Genomic DNA, 16,472 nt, shown 5'->3' on the forward strand with positions numbered 1-16,472 from the left:
CGTAGATGGACTTAGGTGTCCTTCTTAATTGCCTGAAGAATTTAGGTATATCTCGTCAATGTGTGTTTCGGTGTGAGCTGTATGTCCTTCAGTTCAATTTCGCGGTTCTGTTTTTTTCGCTCCTGGATAATTTCCAGATTAAGCGGATCGGAAACTGCACTTCTTAGCTAGCTGCACATAGCCGGGGATACACAGAGAGAACCAGTCAGTGTATCTTTTAAAATGGGAACGCACGAAAGGGAATGCAGAGTGTTGTCAATTCAGAGTCATGTTGTTAGGGGATACGTTGGGAATAAATCGGCATCATTTCCATTACAGGTAAGATTTTTTTATGCATCCCATTCACTGAAAGTTATAGTTCGTTCCTTAACAGAGAGGATCCACGGGCTTAATTTGAATGATGGGGAACTGGAAACGTGTTGAGTGCAGGTAGGAAACTAAAGGTCACATGGTAAAATATCCTTTTTCGTTAGCGCTTGTCAAGTAAGTGTTTGCGATTTCTGCAATCATAGTAAGCGTACAGTAGAATGCGTTAATCTTAGTGTCATCCGTGCACGAGTAATTAGTGTTATGTCGTGATGCCGTTCTTACAGTATTAATCGCTGTGATCTGCGTTTTCGTTTAAATTCATGCCAATGTTTCATTTCGATTAGTGTCTTTTTAATAAACTGAGCGTGATGATTAGCCAACAGGTATATGAAAAGTTGTCTTGTGTTTTTATCTTGGAATTGATTAATGACATTCAGACACCGGGTACGTCTTTAATATGTTGCAAAATTTGTCCTCTGCCCACTCCTCACCCGAGGAGCAATCCGACAACGCCGGCTTTAAACATCATCAGCATCATCATCATCATCGTCGTCATCATCATCATGACCACAACACAACGCCATTAATATCCGGACATCAAATAGGCAACTCATAAACAAAAGATGAATCTAAAAAAGACATCATTTAAAAAGGAAGTTTCTTGCAAAAACGATTCAGCCAGCTAACTGCCACTGGGAAAAGTCATATGGGTACAGTTAATACGAAACGTTTGTGTTTCAATTGGCGGTGGCAAGTCTTAGCAATGTGACAGCGACGGAATATTAATGAGCCGGGCAGAAATGTGCCGATTTTCGGATTATCTATTATGGATGTCCATGGTTGCCTATAATCTAAGTGGCTGATGAAATGTCTGGTTTGACGTCAAAGAAGGGATGATATTGTACGACACCCATCTGGTTTGATGACGAGTGCACACACAAACATTAATATAACGATAAACCAAACAAATTGTTTTGAATTATTTCTTTTGATGTTAAGGAAAGCTTTGATTGTATGATACGATTAGAAAGAAGCATATACAAAACGCATTAGTACTCTATAGCCTTCAGGATGATTTTCATTGACAGTTATGCGCGTCGGTGTGACAGTGCACACGCAGGACCATACGTGTATACGTAACCCTGCGAGTCCTTGTGAAGCTGCAGTGCATTCTGGGTACTGTAGTTTCGGGTCCTCATACCGTTTCCCATTGGTTGTTTAACAGTACGCCTCTGATGGTCTGTCCCACAGGTGCTTGGGTTCGAGGTGGACTCCATCAACTCGGTGCAGTTCTCCAATCACACAGGTACTCTATTATAGCTCCATTGTGACTTGTATATGGTGATTGTCTCTTTGACATGTGTAGTCCTTAATCAGCCTAACAGGGTTCAGACCATATTTTTCTTTGCCCTTCCCTCCACACTGGGAATTTTGGCCAGATATATATTTATGTACTCTTAGTTTGCTCCTCTTTTACATATCCACTTTATGTTTCTTTATAATTGGCTTGGGTCTTTATGCTCTCACACAACATTTTTCTCCTTGAGCGGCGTTTCAGGTTTAATGGCAGTGTGACTGCTTTGTCGTGCCGTCACCATGCCCCATATCTCCCACAGCATTTCTCCCACCTCAGCTCTTCCTCCCAGTCTCCTCTCTGTGGACAGTGTAGTGATTTTAACCTGTTGTAAAGTGTGTGATTGTTTTCCCCACTCTCTACCCACACTTGAAGAATAATACTGAATAATAATTCTGAATGATGATGTATGTTGTTCATTTTGTTTGGTTACTTGTGGTTAAGGTTAGGGCTGGGTAGCGGTTAAGGTTGCTGTTGTTGGGATTAGGGTTTTGCCCATAGAAATGAATGCACGATCCCCACAAAGATATGAATACAAATGTGTGTGTGTGTGTGTGTCTGCATGGGTGGGATGTCATAAGGGGTCCTGTAGGAGGTGTGCTTATTCCTCATTTGTACTGTTTCATGTGTTAGGATGACTTGTTTTTGTACCTTTTGAGGAGGGCACTTAACCCAGAACCAGAATAGCTTTTAAAGATAACTACATGCTTAACTGGAATTAATAAAAGCACGAAAGACTTTTTTGTTAAACTGATCCCGTTTGGCCTGAATGTTGGTTCCATCCAGTCAGAACCAGCAGCCCAGGTGCGGGTTACTGAAAATGTTTCCGTTGCTCTATGCACAGTGCAGTCTGTACCTGACATCTTTGTATCCTGTATCATGCTGGACAATCTGCATTGGGTGAAAGAAAAATGTAATGGATTAAATGTTAATGGTCTAGGAATTGCCATACTGTTGTTTTGCATCACAAGGAATCTTTTATTCTGTTATTTTCTAGATTTCTTTCTGAATGAGATGGCTTTTGCTTAACTTTATTTTGTTTTAACACCTAGAGGGCTTGAAGAAAAAAGAAAAATATCCTGTGTTTAATGGGTAAAAGTTTAAGTTACTTATAATGGCAGATAAGCAACTATACATTCGTGTTGGGTTCAAAGGTTACATGATCAAATTTGCCCTGGAAAGTAAGATTTTATTTTATTATTTGGATGCTGGGGCTCCCAAGCGAACCCCAGTCAGGCCTCAGAACTGGCATCAAAGCTCCACTTGCTCATTAGCTTTAGCAGTTTTTGCCTCCCGAAAAGCAGAGCTTCCAAAGCCAGGCACTCTGTTCCTATGCCCCCTCTGCCAAGGCCCCTTTACCAGTTGCCCTGGTTCCCATGTACCCTCCATTCTGGCCTTCTGGCCCATTCAGAGGCTCTGATATATAGCTGTGTTTATTTCCTGGCCAAGTGACCCTATGAAACCATGAATTATTCCCAGCCATGCTTTGTGTCCTGCTGCATTTAGTTTTCTTCCTAGCTTTTATTCCCCCCCAACTGTGTTTCCAGGGAGACTTGGCCATACCTCAAGGTGTTTTTCTTTTTTTTTTTTAAATCCCTTTACCAATGTTACTCAATCCGGTCCCCCTGGACCTTCAGACGGTCCACATCCCTGCTCCCTCCCAGACAGTCCAAACGTGGACCGTCTGGGAGGTCATGGGGACATTCCAGTGGCTCTCATTACTAATTCTGTACCGACAAAACAGACAAAAACCCAAACAAAAAGAATGTCTAAAAAAGGGGGCCACATTTGTTTTTTTGGGAGCTGCCTTTTTCTCCTTTGCATACAAAAGGTCTTCCCAGAAGTGAGCATCATTAGTGTTCTCTCTCACATTGATGTCATGAGGCTTGGGGAGAAAGTCCTTTTTCTGTACTTCATCCGTGCCTCATCCCTGAGGTCACCTTCATTGTAACCAGCACCCGAGTCACCTACAATCACCCAGCTCCCTATATGTAGGAGAAATAAACAAATACAGCTTAAAACTCCAGAGGGCACATAAGGAGAAGTGGTGAGGATAGATGTGCAGAGCCAGGGAAGATTGGGGGTTTTTGTTAGTTATTTCTCAGATAGGCTCCAGCATCTCCATCATTGAGTTCTTAGTCAGTGGATGGATAATATTTTCCCTATAATTTTTAATTTTGGCCAAAAAAATGAATCCATGTATTTTTAGCTCTAATGTTTCGTACTTCTCTGTCGATGTTACCCTTCAGCCTGTCAGAATGGTGGCTGGACATACCTTAGCAGGGCACCGAGAATGAGATTGCCTGTGTTTCAGGGTTAAAACGCTCGCTTTGCATAACCTCACTTTCCGTAAGGACAGCCGCTGCCAAATGGTTGTTCTGTCATCTGTTTAGCTTTGAGCCAAAGCACTTTGTTTATTTAATTATTTTTAATGAATGATGAAACGAGCGCGTCCTGCAGACGCCGAAGCTGAGCAGCAGTGGGTGTTTCTCCTGCTCTGCACTTAATTAAAAATGTGTGTAAATTTAGACGGCAGTAAGCTCATTTCTTGTCGTCTTTTTTTTTGTCCTAAGGAATGTTGTGTGTGACATGAATGCCAAGCCTTTAGAGCTGAGAGAATTTTTTTCCTGCTGATTCTGGGTAACATTCCCTGTGGGATTTCGCTTTGAAAGCACAGAGCAGCTTGCTCGCAGTGGCTGCAGGGCAGCCAACCGGTTGGAGTTGCACACTTGCAGGTGTAGCACGACAGCTGGGGATCGAGTGCTGCTTCTGATTCACCACACTAGTAGATACGCTGGTGAATAATTCAGGTCAGCTCAGCTGTCAGGAAACCTCTTTGAAAATAGTTGAAGGTGTTGCTGATGTTTCTCCTGGGTGGGGGGGGGGGTGGGGGGGCACAACGTTTTTGGTGTGATGGGGTTTGAAATGGCAGTGCTGATGGAGTCCCCTGCACGTCAGACTCGTGGACAGACAGCACTCAGATGCAGCCCTGCTGAGCCCAGTGGCCTGGATCAATGCTCTTCCCTGCTGTTCATCTTCAGTCTGTACAGTGCTGCCTCCTAGTGGCTGTGGATGGAATTTGAAATAGCAGGCACTGAGTTCACATTCAGAGAGATTAACAAGCCACCCCCTGCCCCGTTCAGTTAAGGATGTGTGGGCACCCTGCTGCTGTCTTCCTGTGGCGATGGGTGATTGGCCTGCTTTCTCTAACCCAGCAGGTATTGCCCCCTAGGGGAGGGAGGCTGAACCATTACATTTACATGGCGTTGTTCTGACTATCTTGTGTTTTGCCAGCAGTTCTTTGGGGTGGGAGGGGAATCTTTGGGCTACTGTGGGCCAACATAGTGGCTCAGTCATCCTGCAGTCCAACGGCGTGCAAATAAGATCATTGCCATCTATTAATTGCGCATGGACTGTGTGTCTGTGTGTTTGTGTTTATCCCCATCCAGGATATTCCCCTGCCTTTGTGCTCTATATTGGCTGTTATAACATCCCCCCATGACCCTGACTGAGTGATTGATTGAAAGATGGTCTTTTCATCTTGGGACAGCAGCAGTGATGGCTGACAGGTGAAGTCAGTTAATAAAGTCAGGCATCTGTCACAGGCAAGAGGAGATGGTCTCCTGTTTTCATAGCACATGTGAGTGACGGGGATCCCTGTGTGTGTGTGTGTGAGAGAGAGAGAGAGGGAGAGAGTGTGTGTGAGAGGGAGAGAGTGTGTGTGTGTGAGAGAGAGAGAGAGAGAGGGGGAGAGAGTGTGAGAGAGAATTTGCCTCAGCAGAAATTGACGACAGCAGCTTTCCTTATCACAGAATTCCACACTCCCCCCACCCCCCGCCCTCTGTGTCACATGCTCACCCTCATGCATTCAGTGACTCTTCATTAACCAAATCCCACAGGCTTCCATCTTGTAATGTTGCTAAGCAACGGGCACCATGCCACATGACCGACCTGGTGATTCACCTGTGGCTATGGCTTCATGCTTCCTGCAGCAGCAGCATCCTCACTGTGTGACTGTGACCCCACTTCACCAGTCCCTTTTCTGTTTTTGCACCCTAGTGACCCATCACAAGGAGGGGTTATGGGCACACAGACTAATGATTTTGTATGTTTTCATCTGTCTTGCCATATTACAGCATGTAGTAGGACCCCTGGACCAGCTGCCTTAACAGGAAGTGCTTTTAAGGAATGGGTGCTCTGGCTATAAATAGCTGTTGTGCACTGAAGGACAGGTTCTCCCCCCTCTAAGAGGGACATCTTTTTGCTCACTGTGCAGGATACGGGAAGCTGGCTGGCAGAAAGAGCCGTCTCTGATTACCTGAGTCTCGCAGCTCTGCTGTTCTAGAGGCTGTATGTCTTCTGAGAACAATCATCATGCTGTGCTTGAAGTTTCGCTGCTGACCCATTTGTGGAATGTTCAGTGCAATTAAATTTGGTTTATTTTTCTATATACAATACTGTGCTCTGGTCTTAGGCAGTCAAAAGAAATGTTTAAAGCTATTTATCTGGGTAGCAAGTGCACTTCTTCAGAACAAAAAATGCAATTTAACATTATAACATATACAAATTTAGAGTAACAAAAGCTAAGAAGAAAGAATTTCTTCAGTTCTCGAAAAAAGTTACTGATATCTTGTTGGATGGTTAGATGATCACTGTTTCAGTTCCCAAACCCCTCTTCAGTGGCACCTCAGTCATTCCATGTATTTTAACCAACAACTCACTTAATCAATTAATTAGTTAAAAAAAATCAATGAGAGATTGATTAGCTAGACGGTGCTAATGGTAAAAAAATACATGTTATTGGATGGTTGCTGCAAATACAGGGGTGATTTTAGCAAAAGATTGTTAGCTTAGCCTGGTGTAAGTGCATAGTTTTACACAGGAGTTGGTAATCTTATGCATACGTTGTGTCTGCGGGTTTTCGTTGCATCTCCATAATTATATTACTAGTGTCCTCACACCTGGGCCTGAACAGCTGATCTGCAGGTTACCCCTAAAACCCGCAAATGCCATGGCCCTTTACGGATAAGATTGGACACCCCTGTATTACATGGATATGAAGATCATTTAAACATATTCTTTGGCACCACCCACCGGCCTTGCTGACAGCATTGCTGTGGCATTTTTCTGAACATCTATAAACGGGATGACTGAACGTCCTGTGGAATTGGCAGTATGCCACAGTATGGGGGTTGTGGGGTTATTTTTCATGACCCTTAGTGGACCTTGGTATGTGGAGGTTCCCAAGCTCCTGAAATGGTCAACGGCATCTATACCGAAAGCAGCGACTCAATAGGTTTATGTTGTCATGATTATATTCTTGGACATGCATTGCCATTTACAGCTGCCAGGGCTGTGACCCTGACCTGTGACCTTTGACGTCTCTTGCCAGGCTACACTCACTGGAAGGGCCAGGTGCTGACAGCAGATGAGCTGCACGTTCTGTACGAGGGGATCAAGCTCAACAATGTCAACCACTATGATTACGTGCTCACAGGTGAGACCCCAAAGGGGCGGCTCTAGCCAACTCCGTCTGTCAACATGGCACTGCGTAAGCTGGACTGAGCAGCGAGAGCGAAATGTTAAAATGCTGGATGTGCCACAGCAAAACAGAGAGGAGTAAAATTTTACAACTTATTACAAAGCCAGCCTTGTTCTTTTGTTATTGTTTTCACTTTTCAAATCATCCTTATTATACATTTTTAAAACACAGACATTGACATATTGGGACAATGAATGTGATTGTGGGTATGAGGACAAAGGGAGATGAGCCAAGTTCTGGGTGTGACTGTATGTAGAATTTATTAGGGGCTCCAAAATTTCTATCTATGTCCCTCACCGTGAGAGCTGAGGGGAAAAGTGCAGGGTGTGGCTGCTGGACACATCACAGCTCGGATGCAGCACCAGTCACATCCAGAGGTGTCAAAAGTACACACATTCTTTACTCAAGTACAAGTATAGATACCTGTGTTTAAAAACACTCTAGTAAAAGTTGAAGTATTGACTCAACTTTTTTACTCAAATTAAAGTGAAAAGTACAGGCTCTAAAACATACTTAAAGTATAAAAGTATAAAGTAACTTTGCGAAGGACAAAACCACCATTTTAGGGAAAAGCTTCCTGGACTCCATGTCCAAGTGCAAGCAGAAAAAAATTAAGTGAAATGAATACAAAAAGCTCCGTTGACCAATCTTTTCTAAACACATTCAAAAAATAAAACTGCTGTAAAAGATTGAGGGATTGCAAACTCAATGTGCGCGGTGTTCAAAAAATGTATTAGTATGCAAATAGATATTAGCCTACACATAAATATTATCCATCACAACAGACTTCAAAGCCTAGACAGTAACATTAAAAGCATACCCTATTACTAACTTCTATTTAACAGCAAGAGATCATGTGTAGGACTTTGAGTGCATCTATGTGAGAACTACCCACATCACTGTGTGTGTGTGTTGGGGGGAGAGGGAAGAGAAAGACACAGCCAATGATGTGACGTCTCTGCAGAGTTTCCGGTTCAATCCAATGTGCTGTGATTCCTATAAAACTACGTCGCGTGAGGTCCAGCAATCAGTCGTCATTGCAATAAACTCAATTTTGCCAAGAGCTGTTTTCAGATTATTTTTCATGACCAGTGCAGCCTTCTCTACTCTATTTTTAACAGTGCCACGTGACATCACTGACACATCAGGTTGAAGGTGAAGAACTAGACCTTGGAAACCCTGCTGCTCAACAACACTCAATGGGTGCAGCCCTTGAATGACAAAATTCATGATGACTTTATCAACACTGGCCTGTGACACTCTTCTGGTCTCCCATAGTTTTGGTTGTTTGAAGGCTGGGCCTTCATCTGGCACTGTGAGCCTTTTGGAAGTGAGGTTTGTGTACCTCTCCAATTGATTTTTGTGTTTTCTCTGGAGGCCAAAAGCAGGCACTCACACACACACACACACACACATTAGGACTACATTAAATAATTTTCTTTGAATAATATCTGGCTATACAAGCAACAGAGTATGCTAAATAATATTAGGTTATGGTAGTGAAGTGATTATGAGCTTATTTTCAAACTGATAGCTAGCTAACCTAAATGAGTAAACCAAGACACACCGTGTCGCTGCTAGCCGAGTACAGCATTGCAAACGTAGACGAGCCATTATTACTAAAAACAAGGAATTAACTATCCATGACAAGAAGCATTTCTTACCTCCACATGTTTTTTCAAATTGGAAGGCGAATTCTTGAATGCCAAAAGTTCGTGGCGTTTTGGTAGACACAATTTACAACACATTCTCCAGGAGTCTTTCTTGCTGCCTGCGATTTCAAACATTTCTCTGAGGTAAGGCCAGGGATGCGGGAGGTGCTGCTGGTCTTCACTCGACTCTCCATCGCCCAAGGAATCTCCACTAACACTCTCACCAGTTTTATCAGTCACTTCGCTGAACTTCGCTTCTTGGTGCCACTGTCGCGAACGATATGAATTCCCACCGAGTTGCCGCCTGGTGGTTGCCGCTTTACGTTCATCGTCTTGTGCGCGTAAAGACAAATGCACCAATAGGATTGTCTTTTCTGTATGTGTTTACATACGTTTCTAAGCATAAACCAATCAGTCACGTTGTCTGCATGGCGCGTATTATTGATACGGAATAGGTAAAATGCGTTGCAAAATGGCATAATAAATATGCCATTTACTGTCTATGATTATGAACAAACACCATTTAAATGCAAGAGTAAAAATCTAGGGAGTAGAAAGTACAGATACTCGTGCTAAAATGTACGAAGTAAAAGTCGAAAGTTGGCAAAAAAAATAAATAGTGAAGTAAAGTATAGATACCCGAAAATTCTACTTAAGTACAGTAACGAAGTATTTATACTTCGTTACTTCCCATCTCTGGTCACATCCCACCTCTGCTCTCCCCTGGGAGGTAGGGAGGTCTGGCCGCTGGAGGATGAGGGCATGAGGTGGGCCTGAGAGAGAGAAGTTGAAAGGGAGCGTGTGAGGACTGCAGGTGCTTTGAGCAGGGAGCCAGCGGGGAATCTCCCATGGGACACCTGGCATGTACCTGCTGACAGGTGGATGCTCTGACAAAGCCGGTGGCGTGGGATGGAGCGGCTGAAACTGGGTCCCTGAACCTGCGTGACAGCTGTTCAGAAAATATTAAAGCCTATATTGCTCCATGATATTCTTATTCTGTGCTGACTGGAGATCAGAACAGCCCTAGTAGCGGTGCGCAGTCTGTATTTTGGGTTTCCCTAAATGTGTAAGGCCAGAAGGAAGGTGTGCAGTCTTGGCTGACCCTTCAGCCCCAGCCCGTTTATAATTCTGGCTACGGTGCACGTCCCAGCCGCTCCGCTTTCGCTGACGTGCTCAGACCCCCCAGCCTCTGCTCGGTTGGATGAGATGACCCTGCACCTGGCACAGATGCTCTTTATGTCTCATACGTACTTCAGGAGTTTGTATTGACCCTCCTTTCTTCTCCAGCCCTGCCTTTCAAATTGTGTATTAGCTTGAGTGTGTGTCGCTGTGGCTAACTTTAAATGTTAGTGGCTGTTTTAAATGTCACGTCTTCTTGTAATGAAGTCAGGAGGGGTGCCGTATAAAAAATATTGTTGAGTTTAACTGAAATTAAACTCCAGTTCCCGTCTAACAAGCTCCCACTGCATAAGTACAGTGAATTAGGCGCATGATTATAGAGCCTTTTCAGTTTGGGTACCCTTGATTCGATTGGTCAGCACCAAGCTTCTCCATGGCAACCATGTTATGTCATTATAGTGCTTCCACCCTTGCTCTTATTATACAGACTTACTTACGAACTTTCAACTTATGAACTTTCAGACATACGAATGGAGAGGCAGCATCCTAGTTCTTAATTTTAAGGGTTTACGCAAGTACTATGTTGAATAACAACTTACGAACATTTCAAGTTACGAACTGCCGTTCGGAACATATCTCATTCATAAGTAGAGGAGCGTCTGTATATAATTAGACACAGATATATTTCATTTATATAGCTTGAACACCAATACAGCTTTTTTTTTTCTTTTAAACTATTGAAATGTAAACACCCAGGAATCCAAGGAGAAAACGGAACCCCCATCTCCCAGCTGCCTTGGTGCATTTTCTCTGTTTGGCCTCTAGAGGGCATATGCATATACCATTGCAGCATATGAAGGATGTTGTTGGTGAGGAGTGAATGCTGTTTTCAGCTCGGTGGAGTGCTGCTGCAGTGTGCCCTCTATCATAATGCAGAAAGCCATGCTTTGCTAGCCGCATCTGCTCTGAGAAGGATTGCCTTATTAAGTGATTGATTACCCTTCTTCCTGCAGGGTATACCCGGGACACATCCTTCCTGGAGATGGTGGTGGACATTGTGAAGGAGTTAAAAAGGGCCAATCCCAAACTGGTATATGGTGCGTTTTTTTTTGTCACATAATCACATGTTCCTTTGCAAAATGAAATATCATATACTGTAGATTGTACAGATTTATCAGAAGTTTTCCTCTGGTGTCGGCATGTGGCTCAGCAGGTTAGGACGATGTGTCTGTGTGCAAAAGGTCACCATTTTGAATGTCGCGGTCAGAACAGTGACGTTTATTTCACCGTTGGGGTCCTGAGTAAGGCTCTACACCCCAGTTGCTCCAGGCACTGATTGTTCCTTTGGAAAACGGTCAGCTGAATTAAAAAACAAAAAAAAAAAGATGGTATGAGTTGTTGGTTACAATTCTGATAGGAATCTTGTCTGTCACAGGTCTGTGATCTTCAGAATGGGACATTAGACCAAACCCATGTTGGCGTCCTCCCCTTAGACAGTCTTTATAGTTTCCTGTTAAGCATGGAAAGTCGGGAAAATGCCGCCGTCCTCTTGACCCCAGTTCCTGACCTGGGAGCAGTTGCCAGTGTTTCCATGTGTGTGCCGACCTGACGATCCTGTCTTGTGTTGCAGTTTGTGACCCGGTGCTTGGCGATCACGGCTCCATGGTGAGTAGTGGTGTCCGCTTGCTCCTGTGAACTTCTCAGGCCGCTCCGGTGACCGTGTTCCCTCTGCCCTCTGCCACGAGGGCTGAATTCATGACCAGCGCCCTCTGCAGCGCATCCACAAAAACATTATTTTGAAGGATGACCTTCACGTGGTTTGCAGACATCTTGGCGATAACCCGTAATGTGGATGTATAGCAAGGCAGTTATTATGAGTCTAATGGAGGAGTGGAGATCAGAAATGCCAACCTCAGCCGGCAGCGGCCAACAGGGGCTGACGTGCTGCTCATTCCTGAGCCATGGTTTTCCTGTAATACCGTATACATGTGTCCGTCCATCCATATGTCCACCCAGTGACTGTACATTCTGTTTGCAGTATGTTCCTGAAAACCTATACCCTGTCTACAAGAACAAGGTGGTCCCCGTGGCTGACATCATCACACCGAACCAGTTTGAGGCAGAGTGGGTAAACATGACGTGGTCGTACATCTTCAAGCCATGTCCCCTTACGTCTGCATCCTCCCTCGTGTTGTTTGCCAGTGTGTTTTTCTCGATTGTGTATCGTGGGTTTGTATTCTGTATCATGTCTGCTATGAAATTAAGGGATCTCTGCAATCTGAATCTGCATGGTTGCCCAAAGCAGTCTCTGGCTCCTCTGAAGGAATGCTTAAGTATTGTTTCTGGTCTGACAAAAGTGTTGAGGGTCCCCCTAGTGGCTTTTTGTACAAATGCAGCGGCTTCAAATTACAACGTTTTTTGTTTTATGCATTGTGCTTAACACCTCCATGCTGTAAGCTTGTGTTGTGAAGTGGTGTGAGCTATGTGTCTGGGAGGGGGGGGGGGGGTCATACGTGTGTGTGTGTGTGTGGTTGTGTGTGTGTGTGTGTGTGCACGTGTACGTGGTAGGTTTAGGTGCGGGCACCCTCTGTGTGTGAGCGTGTGCCGCTCACGCGTGTCTGTCTGTGTGTGTTGTATCTGTTGGTGTGTTGTGCAGGCTCTTGACGGGAAAGAATATCAGCACGGAGAAAGATGCAGTCGAGGTAAGTTGTGACATCAAAGAATATTGTTTAGCGTAGATACGGTTTCACCCTACTTGATTAGTATGGGGTGCGGTGTGACTCTTTGGGGTAGGACACGGTGACCATGATCAGAAGGTTGCTGGTTCAAACCCCCTGGCTGGCTTCAGGGACTGACTGACCCGGCTTTCTCAATTGTACATCACTTTGGATAAAAGCTTCTGCTAAATATGTAAATGTGTGTAACATAATGTGTAATATTGACTGAGCTGCTGTGTGGGTGGCCCGAGGTTATGAGTAGATCTATATCACTCTGCTGCTGTGAGGCAACTCAGTGACTGGGCTGGGAGCTTGAATCCTGCCTATGCTCTTGCGTGTGTGGAGTGTGCATGGCCTTCCTCTGGGCTCTCCGCTTTGCTCCCACAGATAGGCCAATTGGCATCTTTCATTTGCCCTTTACTATGTTACCTGTGGTACTGATTCCCACCCCGGTCCCCGGGGACCCCCAGACAGTCCACATTTTTGCTCCCTCCCAACTCCCAACCAGAAGCAAAAACATGGGCTGTCTGTGGGTCCCCAAAGACCAGGTTGGAAAACACTCGCCTATAGTTTCTGTGACCTGCGATGCCACTCCGTCCATGTTGCCCACTGCCTGGTACCTCGAGCTTCCTTGGACAGGCTCACGGCTCTGCACAGGATAATCATTCAGAAGATGGAAGGATCCTATTACGTTGAATTACAGTGAAGAGTGTTTCCATACTGTCCTGTACTTTATCATGCTATTGACCAGTGTACAGCAATGCTGGCTGTCCCTCCCACTGCCCATGCCACTTTTAACACCTTCATCCACCGTGGTCTGCTCCTCTTCTTTCTTTCTTCTTATCCCACTGTCTGTCGCCACAGGTGATGGATCTCCTTCACAAGATGGGCCCTGACACCGTGGTCATCACCAGCTCGGACCTTCCCTCCCACCGGGGCGACCGCTTCTTGGTGGCCCTGGGGAGCCAGCGGACAGGTAGGCCTTAATGGGGCGGAGTGTGCTGGGTGGAGTGGGCTGGGCCGGGCGGGCGTGAGCATGTTCTTCAGTGCAGTGCCTGTGCCTCCGTGCTCCAGTGAAAGCGGACGGCAGTCGGACGACCCAGCGCATCCGCATGGAGATCCCCAAAGTGGACGCCGTGTTCGTCGGCACAGGCGACCTGTTTGCCGCCATGCTGCTGGCCTGGACTCACCACCACCCCAACGACCTCAAGGTCAGCCGCCCCCCCGCCACCCCAATCTTCTCACTGATCACCACCTCCCTTCATGCACCTCCTGGCCTCCCTCAGGTATAGCGTGAGGTGAAACAGCAGAAGACGCTGAAGTGAAAACAATGAACTCTTTAACCCCCCCACCCCCCCACCCAACTCTGCTTGGATCCCTCCCCCACCCGTTTCAGACTGCCTGTGAGAAGACTGTGTCTGTTATGCACCATGTAATCCAGAGGACCATTTCTTACGCGTATGGTAAGCAGGGCCCTGTGCCTGCCTGTCTGTCTGTCTGTCTTTACCCGTCACTGTGTCTGGTATGCCTGTACCCATCTGTCTGTCTGCCTGTATTCGTCTGTCTCTCTTTACCCATCTGTCTGTGCCTTTGCCTGCCAGTCTGTCTGCCTGTATTCGTCTGTCTCTCTTTACCCATCTGTCTGTGCCTTTGCCTGCCAGTCTGTCTGCCTGTATTCGTCTGTCTCTCTTTACCCATCTGTCTGTGCCTTTGCCTGCCAGTCTGTCTGCCTGTATTCGTCTGTCTCTCTTTACCCATCTGTCTGTGCCTTTGCCTGCCAGTCTGTCTGCCTGTATTCGTCTGTCTCTCTTTACCCATCTGTCTGTGCCTTTGCCTGCCAGTCTGTCTACCTGTATTCGTCTGTCTCTCTTTACCCATCTGTCTGTGCCTTTGCCTGCCAGTCTGTCTGCCTGTATTCGTCTGTCTCTCTTTACCCATCTGTCTGTGCCTTTGCCTGCCAGTCTGTCTGCCTGTATTCGTCTGTCTCTCTTTACCCATCTGTCTGTGCCTTTGCCTGCCAGTCTGTCTGCCTGTATTCGTCTGTCTCTCTTTACCCATCTGTCTGTGCCTTTGCCTGCCAGTCTGTCTGCCTGTATTCGTCTGTCTCTCTTTACCCATCTGTCTGTGCCTTTGCCTGCCAGTCTGTCTGCCTGTATTCGTCTGTCTCTCTTTACCCATCTGTCTGTGCCTTTGCCTGCCAGTCTGTCTGCCTGTATTCGTCTGTCTCTCTTTACCTGTCTGTCTGTGTGTCTGTGCCTTTGCCTGCCAATCTGTCTGTGTGTCTGTCTGCCTGTACCCCTCTGTGTGTATCCCGGAAGCTCAGCGTTCTTGCTGCTCCTCTCCTGCAGAGATAGCGGGGCCTGGCAGGCGGCCCACCCCAGCCCAGCTGGAACTGCGGATGGTGCAGAGCAAAGCAGACATCGAGAACCCGGCCATCGTGGTGGACGCCACTGTGCTATAGAGTGGCGTCCCAAGCCAGTCGCACATTGTATAGATTATAGATGTTGTACATTTTGACCTGTAATGTGACATTGCCTTAGGATCTCTTACAGAGCACAACATTTCCATGAGCTGAAATCAGCAGGGTGACTGACCCGGCGGTGGGGCGGGGTGAGGCGGGCGAGGCGGGGCGTGCCTCTCCCTTGCCCCCTCGCTTACTCTCCCTGTCCCTTTAAGCTCCCTGTTTGTCCTGCATACGCAGCGCCCATGCCGGCTGCCTCTGTGGCTGGAGCTGATGTTGCCGGCCACCCCCCCTCGTAACTTTGGGCTGTGGTAGTGGCTGGCTTTGTGACACGCCCACCTCAAGTCTGGAACTTGGGTCTCTGAGACTGACAGAGCGGGGAGCTTAAAAAAAGACCCCAAAAAACAGAAAGTCTGTGCAGGAGCATAGGCTGAGGCTCCACACGCTGTTCAGATTCTCTGTGCTAGTGGGCAGGTCCGGTTAATAGGGTCTCTAATGGAGTTCCTTCCCTGATCAGAACCACCTGGCAAACAGGGAGTGCTGCGGCCCGACCCGAATGGCCTCCATCTGCTCGTATGAGACTCCAACATGCTGCTCTTCCTGTGGCCATTTCAAAGTGTTCCTCTCATATTTCCTCTTTAATTGTCCGTTTAATCCGTGAATATTTCAGAGTAGGATTTATTTTTAAAAATTTTAAATGTAATTAGTGTCCAGTCTTAAATATTTAATTGACACTTTTTCCACATGCATGATTTAACAAAAAATCTGATGGATCTGCAATGATAATCATTTACTGGAAGGTGTACATAAATCCACTCATTAATCATTACTGATCATGCCTTCTGTTTTGTTTTTTTACTTCATATTATAGGATAATTGAGGCTTGAAGCAGATTTCTTAGTCTCGCTGCATCTGTAAGCGAAGTAATGTTGGCAAACGGTCAATGTGTCTGTGCCAAATGATCACGAGGAATAACACTGTCATTCAAATGTCATGAAGTGCCGGTCGGCCACTTGCTGCTATGTGCCAGAAACATGTAAATTAACAATAAAAATATGAACCTTTTTATTAAGTCGACTTGCTGTGACTTCAGCGTTTCTGAGGCTGCCTCGGGATTATGGTCCTGTGATCTAGAGAGCACTTTCTGATTGGTCCATACTAAGAGATGATTATCTCTGGTCTCTCTAAAATTGAGTGTTGGACAAATAGGGCTGCTTTGTGAACACTAACGTTAATACTGATGCCATTGGCTCGTCGCAAACACACACTTCCCACAATCCACAGCAGGCAGGTGCATTTCACAGCCTGATATACACTG

At 45.9% G+C, this 16,472-nt stretch overlaps 1 protein-coding gene across 1 annotated transcript; it reads left to right on the top strand.

Moving 5' to 3' along the window:
- LOC111834058 (pyridoxal kinase) lies at positions 1-16,226 on the top strand. The gene is made up of 11 exons (XM_023792946.2): positions 1-318; positions 1,561-1,615; positions 7,056-7,160; positions 10,990-11,073; positions 11,607-11,641; positions 12,015-12,100; positions 12,633-12,678; positions 13,558-13,669; positions 13,768-13,904; positions 14,090-14,156; positions 15,042-16,226. The coding sequence occupies exons 1-11, from the start codon at positions 223-225 to the stop codon at positions 15,152-15,154; spliced, it is 936 nt and encodes a 311-aa protein (XP_023648714.1). The 5' UTR covers positions 1-222; the 3' UTR covers positions 15,155-16,226.
- The last annotated feature ends 246 nt before the right edge of the window (positions 16,227-16,472 follow it).

This window comes from Paramormyrops kingsleyae, chromosome 16, assembly GCF_048594095.1.
Source record: "Paramormyrops kingsleyae isolate MSU_618 chromosome 16, PKINGS_0.4, whole genome shotgun sequence".
Classification (NCBI taxonomy): domain Eukaryota; kingdom Metazoa; phylum Chordata; class Actinopteri; order Osteoglossiformes; family Mormyridae; genus Paramormyrops; species Paramormyrops kingsleyae.

Excerpts from the sequence above, each read along its gene's own strand:
- LOC111834058 (XM_023792946.2), top strand. The coding sequence starts at position 223 with ATGGGAACGCACGAAAGGGAATGCAGAGTGTTGTCAATTCAGAGTCAT. Across the intron at positions 11,074-11,606 it reads CAATCCCAAACTGGTATATG|TTTGTGACCCGGTGCTTGGC; the intron begins GTGCGTTTTTTT and ends CTTGTGTTGCAG. Across the intron at positions 13,670-13,767 it reads CCTGGGGAGCCAGCGGACAG|TGAAAGCGGACGGCAGTCGG; the intron begins GTAGGCCTTAAT and ends TCCGTGCTCCAG.